Genomic DNA, 15472 nt, shown 5'->3' with positions numbered 1-15472 from the left:
ACTTTTACGACTTCTTTAAAATTTCCCCAAGTGGACGTCATTGTTGCTGCAAAAGTGTGGAAAAATATTTAGAAAACTGCCGCAGACGAGTAAACAAAGTTTTGACACATAAGATGGCGGCCGCCTCGAAGGATTATAGGTAATCGCTGCTAGCGGAAACCTATGTATATCGCGAAATGATTGATTGATTGATTGATACTTTTATTAGTAGATTGCACAGTTCAGTACATATTCCGTACAATTGACCACTAAATGGTAACACCCCAATAAGTTTTTCAACTTGTTTAAGTCGGTGGATGTGAATTCTCCCTGCCCACTGGGTGTGAGTTTTCCTTGCCCTTTTGTGGGTTCTTCCGAGGATGTTGTAGTCGTAATGATTTGTGCAGTCCTTTGAGACATTTGTGATTTGGGGCTATATAAATAAACATTGATTGATACTTCACCCAGGTGTGACAAGAACGTGCAAACTCCACACAGAAAGATCCCGAGCCCGGGGTTGAACCCAGGATTACTCAGGACCTTCGTATTGTGAGGCAGATGCACTAACCCCTGTCCCACCGTGCTGCCCTATTTAAGCCTTGCTTGTTCAATATTCCTTGCAAAACTTGTTTGGGTCCCTATTTAAAGGTTCATTTGTTCAACCTCGGCCCGCGGCTTTGTTCAGTTTTAAATTTTGGCCCATTCTGTATTTGAGTTTGACACCCCTGGTCTAAGGGTTAATCATCAGCCTATTGATAGACCTTACCCTTCATCAATCCACAACTTACTTATTCACATGTGTGTTGTGTGTGACTAAAGCTGCACACGTAGCTGAGGCCACTGTGTGTTATCTCCAGGACCTGCAGAGAGCAAGAGGATCCACAAGCAAAGTGTTGTTTTGCCGAGCCCAATGACTACGTGTTGACAGCGTTCATGATACAGCGGGTAGGTTCTTCCCCGGCCGGCATTAACACCCTGCATCTGTCATCCTGTTTACATTTTTAGTGTTTCTTTGTGCTTCAAATGGAATGTTTACCCAATGAATGGCTATGACCAGAGAGTCCGCCATAACAGGGGCGAGACTATGGCCCAGGCACGTCGTAAAAATGAAAGAGTGCTTATTCATAGAAGCAGATATCTTTGAGTAGCTGGCTAAATTGTGAATTTGACGGTAAACATGCATCAAAGGTAAGTCTGGCTTGATTTGTGGCTCCTCAAAGCATTCTGTCTTTAAGGAAAGCAAAACCGACCGTGTTTCATTCCAGGTCTTTTCAGCATTCTCTGCGGTCCACTTCAGCGAGTAAAGGAGGACGGGGGTCGTCAAGAAACATGTTCTTCGTGGCCGGGGCCCGGAACACAGCGTCAGGCGTCGGGGATGAAAGGCGGTGAGGAACGACACCAGGTTATTTTAATATTATCAATCCGCCTCATGTGTTCTCTTGTGGCATCATCAGATCAATTTATAAGAAATTCCGCGAGGTAGACTTACTGGACAAAAAGAAGACAGTGACGGCTCTCAAACCCGGCGAAGATCGAGCTATTTTCCTGGGTCTTGGAATGATCCTGTCCTCTGTTATGATGTACTTTGTGCTTGGGATCACCATATTACGTTCGTACGCAGAAAGGTAAGGCTCCGAATTATGTTATAGTGTTATACTTTTCAGATACGGTTGTACCTCAACTTAATCGGTTCACCACGTTTGTATCTTAAATCAATGTCCGTTGTAGGATCAGATGTTTTGGGCAACTCTTACGAGGTTCACTGTAGCATTTTCTACGGCAACTAAGGGCGGGGATGCTTGCAACTCCATTTTTTTCGCTGCAACCTAAATAAGTTTTTCCTAATTGCTGGAGGGCCTCCAAAAAATATCAGTTCGGGCCGCAGCAGTACGTAGTCATAATACACTTTTAGGATAGGATAGGATAGGATAGGTCTGTTTTCAGCACAAACCTGTTCAAGATTAGACAAACAAACAGAGTACAGGGTTACAGAACAAGAACGCTGATGGGTCGACATAAGGCGTCCCGTAAAAGATGGGAAAAAGGTAAACGCTGGGGAAGGATGAGTAAAAAAATACAATCCAGTTCCGAGTGGGAAAAAACCTCCACAGCAAAGCACATATACATATTACAACATACATCTCGAGATATCTAGCAACAGAGGGAAGGTAGTTCAAGGTCATGGTGGTAGGTCGCAGCTCTCAGGCGCTACGGGATTTGCGTCGAGGGCGTTGGGTTGGGGGTGTGGGGGTTGTATGTGTGGCGTATATTTTTTTTGTGGATGTGTGTGTGTGTATATATAAGCCCGTAGTGTGTCTCTGTTCCGCGGCCTTGATGTATTGGGCCGTCTCGTCCAAAGTCAACAACAACAGGTGTGCGTGTCCATGAGAGACAAGAAGGGAGTTTGTTGTGTCTTCGCTGCAGTGACCTTCAGGAGAGTCTCGAAGCCGGGGAAACAATCCAAGTTAGAATGATTATATATGCGAGTGAAAATAAAATTTGCTTTTCACTCTAAAATTGTCTATGACTGGTCCTCAAAAACTGCGGGGTAGACAGTCCGATGTAATCCACAGTTCTTCCCGCATCCTCCAATCATTTGTGGCAGCTTTGGGGTACTTTGAAGACTGCCAGCAACTTCCAATTTGTCGACAAACCAGAGCAACGCTTACTCCAATCAGCCCATGTCCTGTTGTCATAATTCCGAATAGGTGGATATCTTCACGTCCTCGACAGAAAAGGGTCGCCAGGCATGCGGCCCTCCTTCTTCTCCCAAGAGTCCGTCCAAGGTTCCTCCAAACCCAAGATCTTGTCAATTTTGTTGAGGCCAGTTAAATGGTTCCAATGTTTAGATTTGGAGAGCAGTGCAAAAAGAGGCAACAAGAAAGTTAAGACAAGACAAAACAAAGAAGCAAGCAGGAGAGATAAGTGAGAGGAAAGGGGAGCATCCACCCTCGGCGAGTGCCAGAGGGAAAAACTTTTCCACCATTTGTGGCAGTAAAGACAAAGTCTGGCGCTAAAGCCATATTCAATTTTTTTGTGTGCAAAAAAATAGGGCTAAAATGATGGAGCTGAATTTTCATTTGTACTGCATGTTAATAATAATGATAAAAAAATGTAATAACAATAATACGATTGTAGCTGAGACAGACACCGGCGCCCCCCGCAGCCCCGAAAGGGAATAAGCGGTAGTAAATGGATGGATGGATGGATAATACATTTCATTCATAAATGCCTTTCAAAAAACCCAAGGACAGTTTAGATCAGGGGTCTCAAACTCAATTTACCTGGGGGCCACTGGATGCAGAGTCTGGGAGAGGCTGGGCCGCGAGAAAAGATTTCTTTAAAGGGGAACATTATCACCAAACCTATGCAAGCGTCAATATATACCTTGATGTTGCAGAAAAAAGATCATGTATTTTTTTAACCGATTTCCGAACTCTAAATGGGTGAATTTTGGCAAATTAAACGCCTTTCTGTTTATCGCTCTTTTAGCGATGACGTCAGAACGTGACGTCACCGAGGTAACACACCCGCCATATTCATTTTCACATTACAAACACCGGGTCTCAGCTCTGTTATTTTCCGTTTTTTCGACTATTTTTTGGAACCTTGGAGACATCATGCCTCGCCGGTGTGTTGTCGGAGGGTGTAACAACACTAACAGGGAGGGATTCAAGTTGCACCACTGGCAAGAAATCTGCCGCCAGACCCCATTGAATGTACCAAAGTGTCTTCAAATTTGGCCGGCGATGCTAAGACAGACATGGCACAGAGATGTATGGATAACCTGCAGATGCATTTGCAACCATTAAGTCAACCAAATCACAAAGATGAGTTTTCTTATGTGCTAATCAGACATATTTGGTCACGGCATGACTGCCAGCTAATCAATGCTAACATGCTATGCTAATCGATGCTAACATGCTATTTAGGGTACATTTGAAACTAGATACCCACATTTAATGCGAAACAAACACTTACCAATCGACGGATTTAAGTTGCTCCAAGATGCGAAAGTCCTGATCGTTTGGTCCGCACATTTTACCGGCGATGCTAATAAGGCAGCCATGCTATGGGCCACTTCATTAGGTACACCCACGCTATGGCCAAATAGCGTCAATAGCTATTCGCTCAATAGCTTCAATTTCTTCTTCAGTTTCGTTTTCGCTATCTGCCTCCATACTCCGACCATCTGTTTCAATACATGCGTAATCTGTTGAATCGCTTAAGCCGCTGAAATCCGAGTCTGAATCGGAGCTAATGTCGCTATATCTTGCTGTGGTAACCGCCATGTTGTTTGTATTGGCAGCACTGTATGACGTCACAGGGACATGGATAGTGGTTTCGAAGAAAGCGAAAATAAGGCACTTTAAAGCTGTATTTGGGGATATTCCGAGACCGGTAAAATTTTGAAAAAAAATTCCAAAAATACAACAAGCCACTGGGAACTGATTTTTATTGTTTTTAACCCTTTTGAAATTGTGATAATGTTCCCCTTTAGAAAAAATGTTGCATACTCCTCAGCATGTCTAGTTGTATAATGACGTTTCAAATTGTATCCTTTGTGCACCACAATTTTCTCTGTGCAAAGAAATATTGCATCTCCCACTTTTCCTTGAATTGTCTTTGCTCATCACTAACCTTTCTCTTCACTGCAGGCTTTGAAATACACATGTTTGGGGTTGTGGAATATATTTGTATTTAGCCCAGGGCTGGGCGATATGGTCTTTTTTTAATATCTCGATATTTTTAGGCCGTATCGCAATACACGATATATATATCTCGATATTTTGCCTTAGCCTTGAATGAACACTTGACACATATAATCACAGCAGTATGATGATTCTATGTGTTTACATTAAAACATTCGTCTTCATACTGCGTTAATATATGCTCATTTTAAACTTTCATGCAGAAAAGGAAATCACAACTAAGTCAATTGACCAAAACTGTATTTAATAAAGTTATTAGCAGGTGACTTTTTAAATGATGCTACATATTAGCAGTAATGCTACTTTTGGTCACAACGCTTGTGCCCCACACTTGAAGAATTAAAGTTGTCTATTCGACATATTCCCGCTTGAAGCCGAACCACCGCCAGATGACGGAACCCCTGCTGTTTTTCTTGGGAATTCATTCTTCCTTCATTCGCATCTTCTTTCTCTCGTATTACCACTCGCACGGCTTCGCTAGCATCACAGCTAACGTTACCCAGTCTGCTACCTCTGTGTTCCGTGAGGGCGTCTACGTATGTGACGTATGACGTGACAGTATGTGTAAATTTGTGCGCTTGCTGTCTGTGAGAAGGATAAAAAGAAGGATTTGGGGAGAGCCTGTAGTGTAATGCCAGCAGCTAAAAGCAACTGCGTGAGAACGTATACTTGAATATCACGATATAGTCATTTTCTATATCGCACAAGGACAAACCCGCGATATATCGCGTATATCGATATATCGCTCAGCTCTAATTTAGCCTATGCAGGGAGAATAATGTTATTTCCGCAATGTGTGTCGTTCCGCTTTTCCTCCCTACAGCAACAAAGCGGTCGGCGGATAATAGCAAGGAAAGTACCTGGATAGCGAGCGCAAAAAAGTGACGGCTCCCGTAGCGTCATATAGAAATACGTGTCGTGTTCATCGCGTGAGGCAATGCAAGTTAAACAATAAAAAAAATAAAAATGGTCTGAATTGGTTATTGGGGGCTGTTATTACTGACGGACAGGTGTCGCGGTGTGACTGCAGCCAGGCACGTAAGAAAACCCTTCTCTCCATGGCAACGTTTGTGTCGCTTTCACTCATTTGCCGCTTTTCCGCTAACGCAGGCAACCCAGAACGTTGAAAGAGCCATTTTGGACCCAAATAACACAACGCTGTCAAGCGGCATTCATATAAAACTGGCGCGGCGCAATAACATTAAACTTCCATATTAAGGTGGGGGCCGCAAAATAACGTCTCACGGGCCGCGTGTCTCAGACCCCTGCTTTAGATAAATAAACATATTATTTATTATTTTTGTTTATTTATTTTAGTACAACATAGATTTATGTACTGTACAAGCCAAAAGTTTGGACGCACCTTCTCCTCATTCAATGTGTTTTCTTTATTTTCATGACTATTTACTGTCAGGGTTTCCCCTCACAGTTTTGTCTATGTTTTAGTTTTTTCCTCTACATTTGTCTGTTTCCTCTGTGTTTATTATTTCCTGTCCTTAGTTCCTGTCTAGTGCTCTTATTTTGTCAGCTTTCTGTCTTGTTCCCTGAGTGCTGTGTTCCTCCTCAGCTGCGGCTGGTTGGCACCTGGCCACACCTGTTGCCAATCAGCCCGCACCTATTTGTACCTGCTTTGTCTTGTGTCAGTTGCTGGATCATTGTATTGTCTTGTAGATGTCACGTCTAGTCGCTCTTGTGATGTGTTATCGCTCCTGTCGCGTCGTACCTTGTCTTTGCAGCGTAGCTGTAAGCTATATTCAGTTGATGTTTGTAGCTTACTGTTTTTTTGTTCCCTGCTTCCGTTTTATTTTTCATTATACAAGTACGATTTCTGTTCGCTACCCGCTAGCTTCCACGCTAAGCTCCTGTTCGTTATTTTCTAGCTCCCAGGCTAGCTCCTTTTGTTTGATTATCCGCCTCGTGCGCACTTTGTGTTTGTACCGTTTCGGTTTTGTTTTTGTCTTAGTATTTAATTAAATCATGTTTTCTCATTCCATGCCTGCCTCCATCTCTGCATCTTGGGGTTCGACACCAAATAACTCTGACATATGCATTGTAGATTGTCACTGAAGGCATCAAAACTATGAATGAACACATGTGGAGTTATGTACTTAACAAATAAGGTAATAATCACTGAATGAAAACATGTTTTATATTCTAGTTTCTTCAAAATAGCCACCCTTCGCTCCAACTATTGCTTTGCACACTCTTAGCATTCTCTCCATGAGCTTCAAGAGCGAGTCACCTGAAGTGGTTTTCACTGATTTTATACAATTTAAATCTGATTCGAGGCAATGTTGTACAGTACAGACCAACAGTTTGGGCACACTTTCTCTTTTCAATGCGTTTTCTTTATTTTCATGACTATTTACTTTGTAGATTGTCACTGAAGGCATCAAAACTATGACACCTGTGAAGTAAAAACCATTTCAGGTGAAGCTCATGGAGAGAATGCAAAGTAGTAATCAGGGCAAAGGGTAGGCTATTTTGAAGAAACTAGAATATAAAACATGTTTTCAGTTGTTTCACCTTTTTTGTAAAGTACATCAGTAATGTGTTCATTCATAGTTTTGATGCCTTCAGTGACAATCCAACGTTTAAATAGTCAGGGAAATATTATCAATCAATCAATCAATGTTTACTTATATAGCCCTAAATCACTAGTGTCTCAAAGGGCTGCACAAACCACTACGACATCCTCGGTAGGCCCACATAAGGGCAAGGAAAACTCACACCTAGTGGGACGTCGGTGATAATGATGACTATGAGAACCTGATGACTATTAGAACCTTGGAGAGGAGGAAAGCAATGGATGTCGAGCGGGTCTAACATGATACTGTGAAAGTTCAATCCATAATGGATCCAACACAGCAGCGAGAGTCCCGTTCACAGCGGAGCCAGCAGGAAACCATCCCAAGCGAAGGCGGATCAGCAGCGCAGAGATGTCCCCAGCCGATACACAGTACATGGCCACCGGATCGGACCGGACCCCCTCCACAAGGGAGAGTGGGACATAGAAGAAAAAGAAAAGAAACGGCAGATCAACTGGTCTAAAAAGGGAGTCTATTTAAAGGCTAGAGTATACAAATGAGTTTTAAGGTGAGACTTAAATGCTTCTACTGAGGTGGCATCTCGAACTGTTACCGGGAGGGCATTCCAGAGTACTGGAGCCCGAAATGAAAAAGCTCTATAGCCCGCAGACTTTTTTTGGGCTTTGAGAATCACTAATAAGCCGGAGTCCTTTGAACGCAGATTTCTTGCCGGGACATATGGTACAATACAACCGGCAAGATAGGATGGAGCTAGACCGTGTAGTATTTTATACGTAAGTAGTAAAACCTTAAAGTCACATCTTAAGTGCACAGGAAGCCAGTGCAGGTGAGCCAGTACAGGCGTAATGTGATCAAACTTTCTTGTTCTTGTCAAAAGTCTAGCAGCCGCATTTTGTACCAACTGTAATCTTTTAATGCTAGACATGGGGAGACCCGAAAATAATACGTTACAGTAATCGAGACGAGACGTAACAAACGCATGGATAATGATCTCGGCGTCTTTAGTGGACAGAATGGAGCGAATTTTAGCGAATTATATGAGAAGGTGTGTCCAAACTTTTGGCCTGTACTATAAATCTATTTTCCGTCAGTTATTTATGAGTCTCTTCGTATGCAGAATATTTGGTTAGTACTTATAATTCTTATCAGCCTGACCTAAGCCTAAAGTCTTTGTGTTAAATACTAATCTTTGTGATTAACACATGGTTTCTTATCATTTGACGAGGTAGTAAACTGTCAGTAAATTAGATATGATTATTGAATGCGATTAAAAATCAAGGGTCAAATTAATATTTCAGTGTTAATATTTGTGTGGGCCCTGGGCCTGTTTTGTCGAGGAAAAGTTGAGAACTGAGGTCAAAAAGGTTAAAAACCCCTGACTTAAAGCACAAGTATTAAACTCAAGATCTGGCCTACCGCATAATTTTATGTGCTCCACCAAAGCCTGGAATAAAAGTGGGTCAATAAAGCACTTTAGCTTTCTTAGTAAATATACATTTGTATTTGTTTGTTTCTATTTTGAAAGAACAATTGCATGTCTTTTAACTTTATTATTAACTCATCATGCAACAAACAATACAAATAATATTAAATGTATTCAATGAAATTAGATATCTGCTTGTCACCCTGACTTAAGATTTTAAAGCCAGTTAGCCATCAATTGTTATGTAAAATACATATAATAGTCAAATGCTAATGCAACTGTGTAATAATAGTATAATGTGAATATAAATTACGTTTTTTAATTTGCTAAATTTTTGTATTCATGAATTTTTAACAATAAACCAAATTGTCTCTGTATATGGGATCCCCGTAAGTCCCAGAAATGTTTGATGAAACCATGAAGATATTTATTAAGCAATCTTGCCGTTTTCCGAACTTCCCCAAACGAGCTTCAGTGGCGTATTGACCCAAAGACCTTTGTGCAAGCCAGCCATTTTTATTGAGTTGTAGTCAATAAGTTATTTATTTTTCTCCGTCCATCTGTTGTGGGGCAGACTGGATCCTAAAAGCACATGCATGCTAAAAACTGTTGCCATTTCTAAAAAAAAAAAAAATGTGTCATACAGTTGTAATGTATGTCTATTAGTAGATCCCATATGGAAGCGCTAAAAACTACAACATGGCTGATGGGATGGAGACGCAGTCGAAGGGGGTCTTGTCCCTGAGAAGGACTTTGGCATGTCAATCGATCAATCAATCAATGTTTATTTATATAACCCTAAATCACAAGTGTCTCAAATGGCTGCACAGGCCACAACGACATCCTCGGTTCAGAGTCCACAAAAGGGCAAGGAAAAACTCACGCCCCAGTGGGACGTCAATGTGAATGACTATGAGAAACATTGGAGAGGACTGCAGATGTGGGTGAGCCCCCCCTCCCAGGGGAAACTGAATGGGGACGTAAAGTGGGTCTAAAATAATATTTTGAAAGTCCAGTCCATAGTGGATCTAACATAAGAGTGGATGAAGTAAATACAGTAGTAAATAAGCCTGCCTACAAAAGAATGCATACTAGAGATGCGCGGTTTGCGGTCTCATCCGCAGAGTCCGCGGGTCGGGCAGGTGACATGACGAAAAGATTGATTTTAATTAGATTCGGGCGGGTGGCGGTTGAACCATTCGGAAATATTTGATATACATGGTTCTGGGATCGGTATCCTTTACCATTCAAAGAGCCATTTAAGGGCCCGTGTCACAAAGCGGAGAAGACAATAGGAGACGCAAACATTCTCTAGAATGACTGCCGGCAGTCACCCAGTTAGTAAGTATTAGTGCGTGCTATGAAGCCATTGGCTTTGTCGCCTTCTACAGCTTGTACGAACTGCTTGTCAGTCCAGCAACAGACTGCAAGGCATACTGGGGGACACAGAGTACACTAATGGTTGTGATACAAACAATTTTAACACTCTTAGTAATATGCGCCACGCTGTGAAGCCACACCAAACAAGAATGACTAACACATTTCGGGAGAACATCCTCCCAGTAACACAACATAAACGCAACACAACAAATACCCAGAATCATTTGCATCCATGACACTTCCTGACTATTTTATACACCCCGCTAGCAGCAAATCCCGCCCCCCTCCCCACCCCCCGGGCGTCGGTAAGGTTGGGCGGGGTTGGGGGCACGGGGGTGTAAAATATATTCGGGAATTGTCGCGGATGCGAAGGATTCTGGGTATTTGTTGTGTTGCGTTTATGTTGTGTTACTGTGAGGATGTTCTCCCGAAATTTGTTTATCATTCTTGTTTGGTGTGGCTTCACAGCGTGGCACATATTAGTAAGAGTGTTAAAATTGTTTATATCACAACCATCAGTGTACTCTGTATCACCCAGTATGCCTTTCAATCTTGTACGTGTGATTGCGGAAGCTGCACACGGCATGTCGCCGGACTAACAATCGGTTTGTACATGTCGTTGAAGGTGTCAAAGGCAATGGCTTCACAGCACGCCCTTATTCTTGTCATCAGGATGAACACCGTTGGATATTCGCGAGAACGTTAGTGGCTCCCATTGTCTTCTTTACTCTGTGCAACGGGTTTAGATAGCTCTTTAATTGGTAAAGGTGGCCGACCTCTGATGTATTTCAACGGGCGGGTGGCAGGCAGTTGCGGTTCTGATAAAATGTTGCTTCGGGTGGACGGCGGGTGGAAGACGACTTTAGTGATGCGGTTGCGGATTATATATTTGCCTATACGCGCATCTCTAATGCATACCGAAGAGACAGCCAGAAAGTGGCTTGAGGATGGTCTGTAAAACATTATCCGTGCATTATTTGGACCAAAGCACCAACCACCATTACATGTTTTGTAGACGGCAAAGAAGTGTTTTAAATGTAGAAAAAAAATAATGAAATGTCCCCTTTAAAGCATAGTGATCAGCCGAGAGACAGCTCTTACTACAGAGGTTAGAAGAGTCAGAACTATAAAAAAAGGGTGGTTTTCTCCAATTTAAGATCAGCATTGATCTCCAATACAAATTTTAGGTCGCAAAAGCAGACGAGATTTAGTAACGACATATATAAATTAAAGCTGCAAGCAGCGTTGGTCGGGTCCACCTTTGGCTGCTGCCCCCGAGACCCACGGCCGGATAAGCGTTAGAAGACGCCTTGGAGCCACTATTTTGAGAATCTAATGCATTGTGAAAGTACTGCAGTTGTTGTATTGAAGTGAAAATATCAAACTTCCTGTTGATTTTTGCTAAAGTATGCTAATTATTAAAATGTAGGTCTAAGTGAGACCTACATAGTGTTTTTGTTTCATGTCTCTCTGACATTCCTACCGGAAGTTACAAGCAGTTTTGTCTGTGTTTTCTTCCTAGGAGCAGTTTGTCCGTGTTGTATTCCTAGGGGGGCGGTAGAGCGCAATTTTGAGTTTTGAGGTTAGGTTTTTTCATCGGATCGCAATTTTTGCCAGACCTGATGTGTGTGTCAAGTTTGGTGAGTTTAGAAGCAATTTAAGGGGGTCAAATAACAGCTCAAAGCGGCAAAAAATGACATTTTTTAGGAGACTTTGCACAGGGGTTCTTTGAAGGCGCGTAAAATCAAAACCTGAGAACTTATCAAAACTCTGTTCTATACTTTTAATCAGAAGGGTTCAATCTCTCTCCTGTGCGAGTTTGAAGCCAAAACAACAAACGCACTCAGAGGAGATAATGTTTGAAGAAAGGTGACCGGTTTTCACAAAACTTTTGTTTTGAAGGGGGGATTGCAAACTTCCTGTTGATTTTTGTTGGGGGTTGTCAATCTATGAAATGTAGGTCTAAGCAAGACCTACATAGAGGTTTTTGTTTCACGTCTCTCCGACATTCTTACCGGAAGTTACAAGCAGTTTTGTCTGTGTTTTCTTCTTAGGAGCAGTTTTTTCAGTGTTTTATTCAAAAATAGCGCTAGGGCGCAATTTTGAGTTTTGGGGTTTGGTTTTTTCATTAGATCGCAATATTCGCCAGTCCTTATGTGTGTGCCAAGTTTGGTGACTTTTGAAGCATTTTAAAAGGGGTCAAATTACAGCGCAAAGAGGCAAAAATTGCATTTTTTGCGAAAATTTTATTTTGAAGGGGTTTTTGCCAACTTCCTGTAGATTTTTGCTGAAAGAAGTGAAAGTATGAAAATTGGGTCTAAGTCAGACCTACATAAGAGTTTTTGTTTCATGTCGCTATGACATTCCTAACAGAACTTACATGCAGTTTTGTCTGTATTTTTTTCCTAGGGGGCGCTAGAGCGCAATTTTCATTTTGGGGGATTGGTTGCTTAATAAGTTGGGAACGTTTGCTATACCGACGTGTGTGTCAAATTTGGTGAGTTTTGAAGCATGTTAAGGGGGTCAAATTACTCCTGTGGAGTCCTTTTGCCATGGGCCAAGGACCCTAATTATTGTCCAAGCTTGAGAGGGTTCCTATGGGTTTAGCCTCACACAGACATAAAAGGCAATGGATTGGCAGAGCAGCTGGCAAAGCAGACACGAATGCTAGAGCAACAAAGACAGTACCTCTGAGTAAAGCAGAGGCAAAATCATTCATGAAAGGAAATCTTTTGAAAGAGCGGCAATTACTCTAGATCAGGGGTCACCAACCTTTTTGAAACCAAGAGCTACTTCTTGGGTAATGATTAATTCAAAGGGATACCAGTTTGATACACACTTAAATAAATTGCCAGAAATAGCCAAGTTGCTCAATTTTCCTTTTAAGGAAGGTTTTTTGTAGAAAATAAATGATGAAAAAAAACACTTAATTGAGTGGTTTAAAAGAGGAGAAAACACACAAAAAAATTAAAATTAAATTTTGAAACATAGTTTATCTTCAATTTCGGCTCTTTAAAATTCAAAATTCAACCGAAAAAAATGAAGAGAAAAACTAGCTAATTCAAATCTTTTTGAAAAAATTAAAAAAATTATTTATGGAACATCATTAGTCATTTTTCCTGATTAAGATTAATTTTAGAATTTTCATGACATTTTTTAAATAGGTTAAAATCCAATCTGCACTTTGTTAGAATATTTAACAAATTGGACCAATCTATATTTCTAGATTTTCCAGAATAAAAATATTAAAAGAAATTCAAAAGACTTTGAAATAAGATTTAAATTAGATTCTACAGGTTTTCTAGATTTGCCAGAATAATTTTATTTAATTTTAATCATCATATGTTTGAAGAAATATTTCACAAATATTCTTCGCTGAAAAAAACGAAGCTAAAATGAAGAATTAAATTAAAATGTGTTTATTATTCTTTACAATAAAAAAAAATACTTGAACATTGATTTAAATTGTCAGGAAAGAAGAGGAAGGAATTTAAAAGGTAAAAAAGTATATGTGTTTAAAAATCCTAAATTCATTTTTAACGTTGCATTTTATCTGTAAAATTGTCTTTCTGAAAGTTATAAGAAGCGAAGTACAAAAAGAAATGAATGTATTTAAACAAGTGAAGACCAAGTCTTTAAAATATTTTCTTGGATTTTCAAATTCTACTTGAGTGTTGTTTCTCTTAGAATTAAAAATGTTGAGCAAAGTGAGACCAGCTCGCTAATAAATAAATACAATTCAAAAAATAGAGGCAGCTCACTGGTAAGTGCTGCTATTTGAGCTATTTTTAGGACAGGCCAGCGGGCGACTCATCTGGTCCTTAAGGGCGACCTGGTGCCCACGGGCACCGCTTTGGTGACCCCTGGTCTAGAGCACAACAGGAAGACACTCCTATGCAATACAGAACACAGTAGGAGCGGGAAGAACTGTAAGGGGGAGCACACAAAGAGGAAGGAATCATATCACGCATTAGATTAGGATAAGAGATTGCACCTTATCGACAAACCCCCAACAGGATTATGTGACAACTAAATCCCGGGCTCTGGATCTTTCTGTCCGGAGTTTGCATGTTCTCCCCGTGACTGCGTGGGTTCCCTCCGGGTACTCCAGCTTCCTCCCACTTCCAAAGACATGCACCTGGGGATAAGTTGATTGGCAACACTAAAATTGGCCCTAGTGTGTAAATGTGAGTGTGAATGTTGTCTGTCTATCTGTGTTCTGCCTGGGATGAGGTGGCGACTTGTCTAGGGTGTACACCGCCTTCCGCCCGATTGTAGCTGAGATAGGCACCAGCGCACCCGTGACCCCCAAAGGGAATAAGCGGTAGAAAATGGACGGATGGATGCAATGAGGTAGAGTCAGTGGAACATGCAATCATTCGTTGTGGGAACTACAGTACAGAAAGGAGAAAACTAGGAGAGGAAGTTACTCTTAAGCAGCGACCAAAGCATTTTAGTGGAGTTTCTAGACCACAACGGTTTACAGTAGGTGGCGGTAATGCATCTTTAACGTTGAGTGTCCCGAAAAAAACACTTTGAAGTTGGGGCTGTGACGTCTCGGTGGCATTGTGGTGACGAGTTGTTCTCTCGTGAGGGTAGGAATAAGAATTTATTTCTATAATAAAACAAACTAAGAACAAAAACACTTGCACAAAGGCACTAACAAAAAAAACAACAGAACTAGCTTGGGAGCTAGGAAGAACAAGGCGCGCTAGCGTGGAAGCTAGGGACATAAACAAACAAAATAGCACATAAGCTAACAAGCGGCGTCAGCTGTTCCGTGTAGCATGCAAGAGTCCAAGACTGAATGTCAAACAGAGGCGGGCATATATAGGGAGATAAATAATCAAGGGCAGGTGCGAGTGATCAAAGCAGAGACAGGTGACACTCAATGGGTAACTATGACGACGGAAACAAAAACCAGGAAGTGCCACAAAGAACTGAGGAAGACAAATACTAGACAGAATGTGATAAACAGAACCAAAACCAGAATATACCACGATCCAAGACGTGGATCATGACAGGGGCACTTTTAAGTTGAGGTACCACTGTAATTGTTATTTGTAATGCAAGCATAAAGTAAGCCAAAACAAATCCAACCCATCCTGAATTGCTCTGAATGAGATTCCTCCCAGTGTGTTATTGTTCTTCTCAATTTGCATTGAACCGAGTCTCCGTTTAAATGTCAAAACAGCGTGTGGACAGAGGAAGGTGTGTGTGTTGTGCTCAACTCCACGGTCACAGCAGACGTGAACTGTTCCTACAACTGTGGCTCGGACTGCTGGAGGGTCTCCAAATACCCCTGTTTGCAAGTCTACGTGAACGTCAATAACACGGGCCGCGTCAGTCGATTGTCTCACAATGAGGAGACGCAGGACGCCAGCTCCGAAGTGAGTACGAGGACTTCTTTAGCCTCCGTTACACGGGTG

General features: G+C 41.6%; 2 protein-coding genes across 6 annotated transcripts in view; both read left to right on the top strand.

Annotated features, from left to right (window-relative positions):
* Positions 1-15472, top strand: part of LOC133545263 (BMP/retinoic acid-inducible neural-specific protein 3-like) — a 1164151-nt gene that overhangs the window by 396383 nt on the left and 752296 nt on the right. The gene's annotated exons all lie outside the window — the stretch shown is intronic.
* Positions 1-15472, top strand: part of LOC133545097 (calcium-activated potassium channel subunit beta-2-like) — a 31754-nt gene that overhangs the window by 10945 nt on the left and 5337 nt on the right. Inside the window, exons 2-5 of one of the 2 annotated variants that reach the window (XM_061890441.1) lie at positions 837-924; positions 1245-1364; positions 1434-1604; positions 15238-15433. In XM_061890441.1, coding sequence (XP_061746425.1) covers positions 1309-1364; positions 1434-1604; positions 15238-15433 — 423 coding nt within the window. In that variant the 5' untranslated portion in view covers positions 837-924; positions 1245-1308. Of the gene's footprint in view, positions 1-798; positions 925-1244; positions 1365-1433; positions 1605-15237; positions 15434-15472 lie in introns of both variants that reach the window. The other variant, XM_061890442.1, reaches the window with a different exon arrangement.

The sequence above is a fragment of the Nerophis ophidion genome, linkage group LG28 (assembly GCF_033978795.1).
Source record: "Nerophis ophidion isolate RoL-2023_Sa linkage group LG28, RoL_Noph_v1.0, whole genome shotgun sequence".
NCBI lineage: Eukaryota > Metazoa > Chordata > Actinopteri > Syngnathiformes > Syngnathidae > Nerophis > Nerophis ophidion.
The sequence above is the reverse complement of the archived record's forward strand: the minus strand, read 5'-3'. Positions and strand labels throughout refer to the sequence as shown.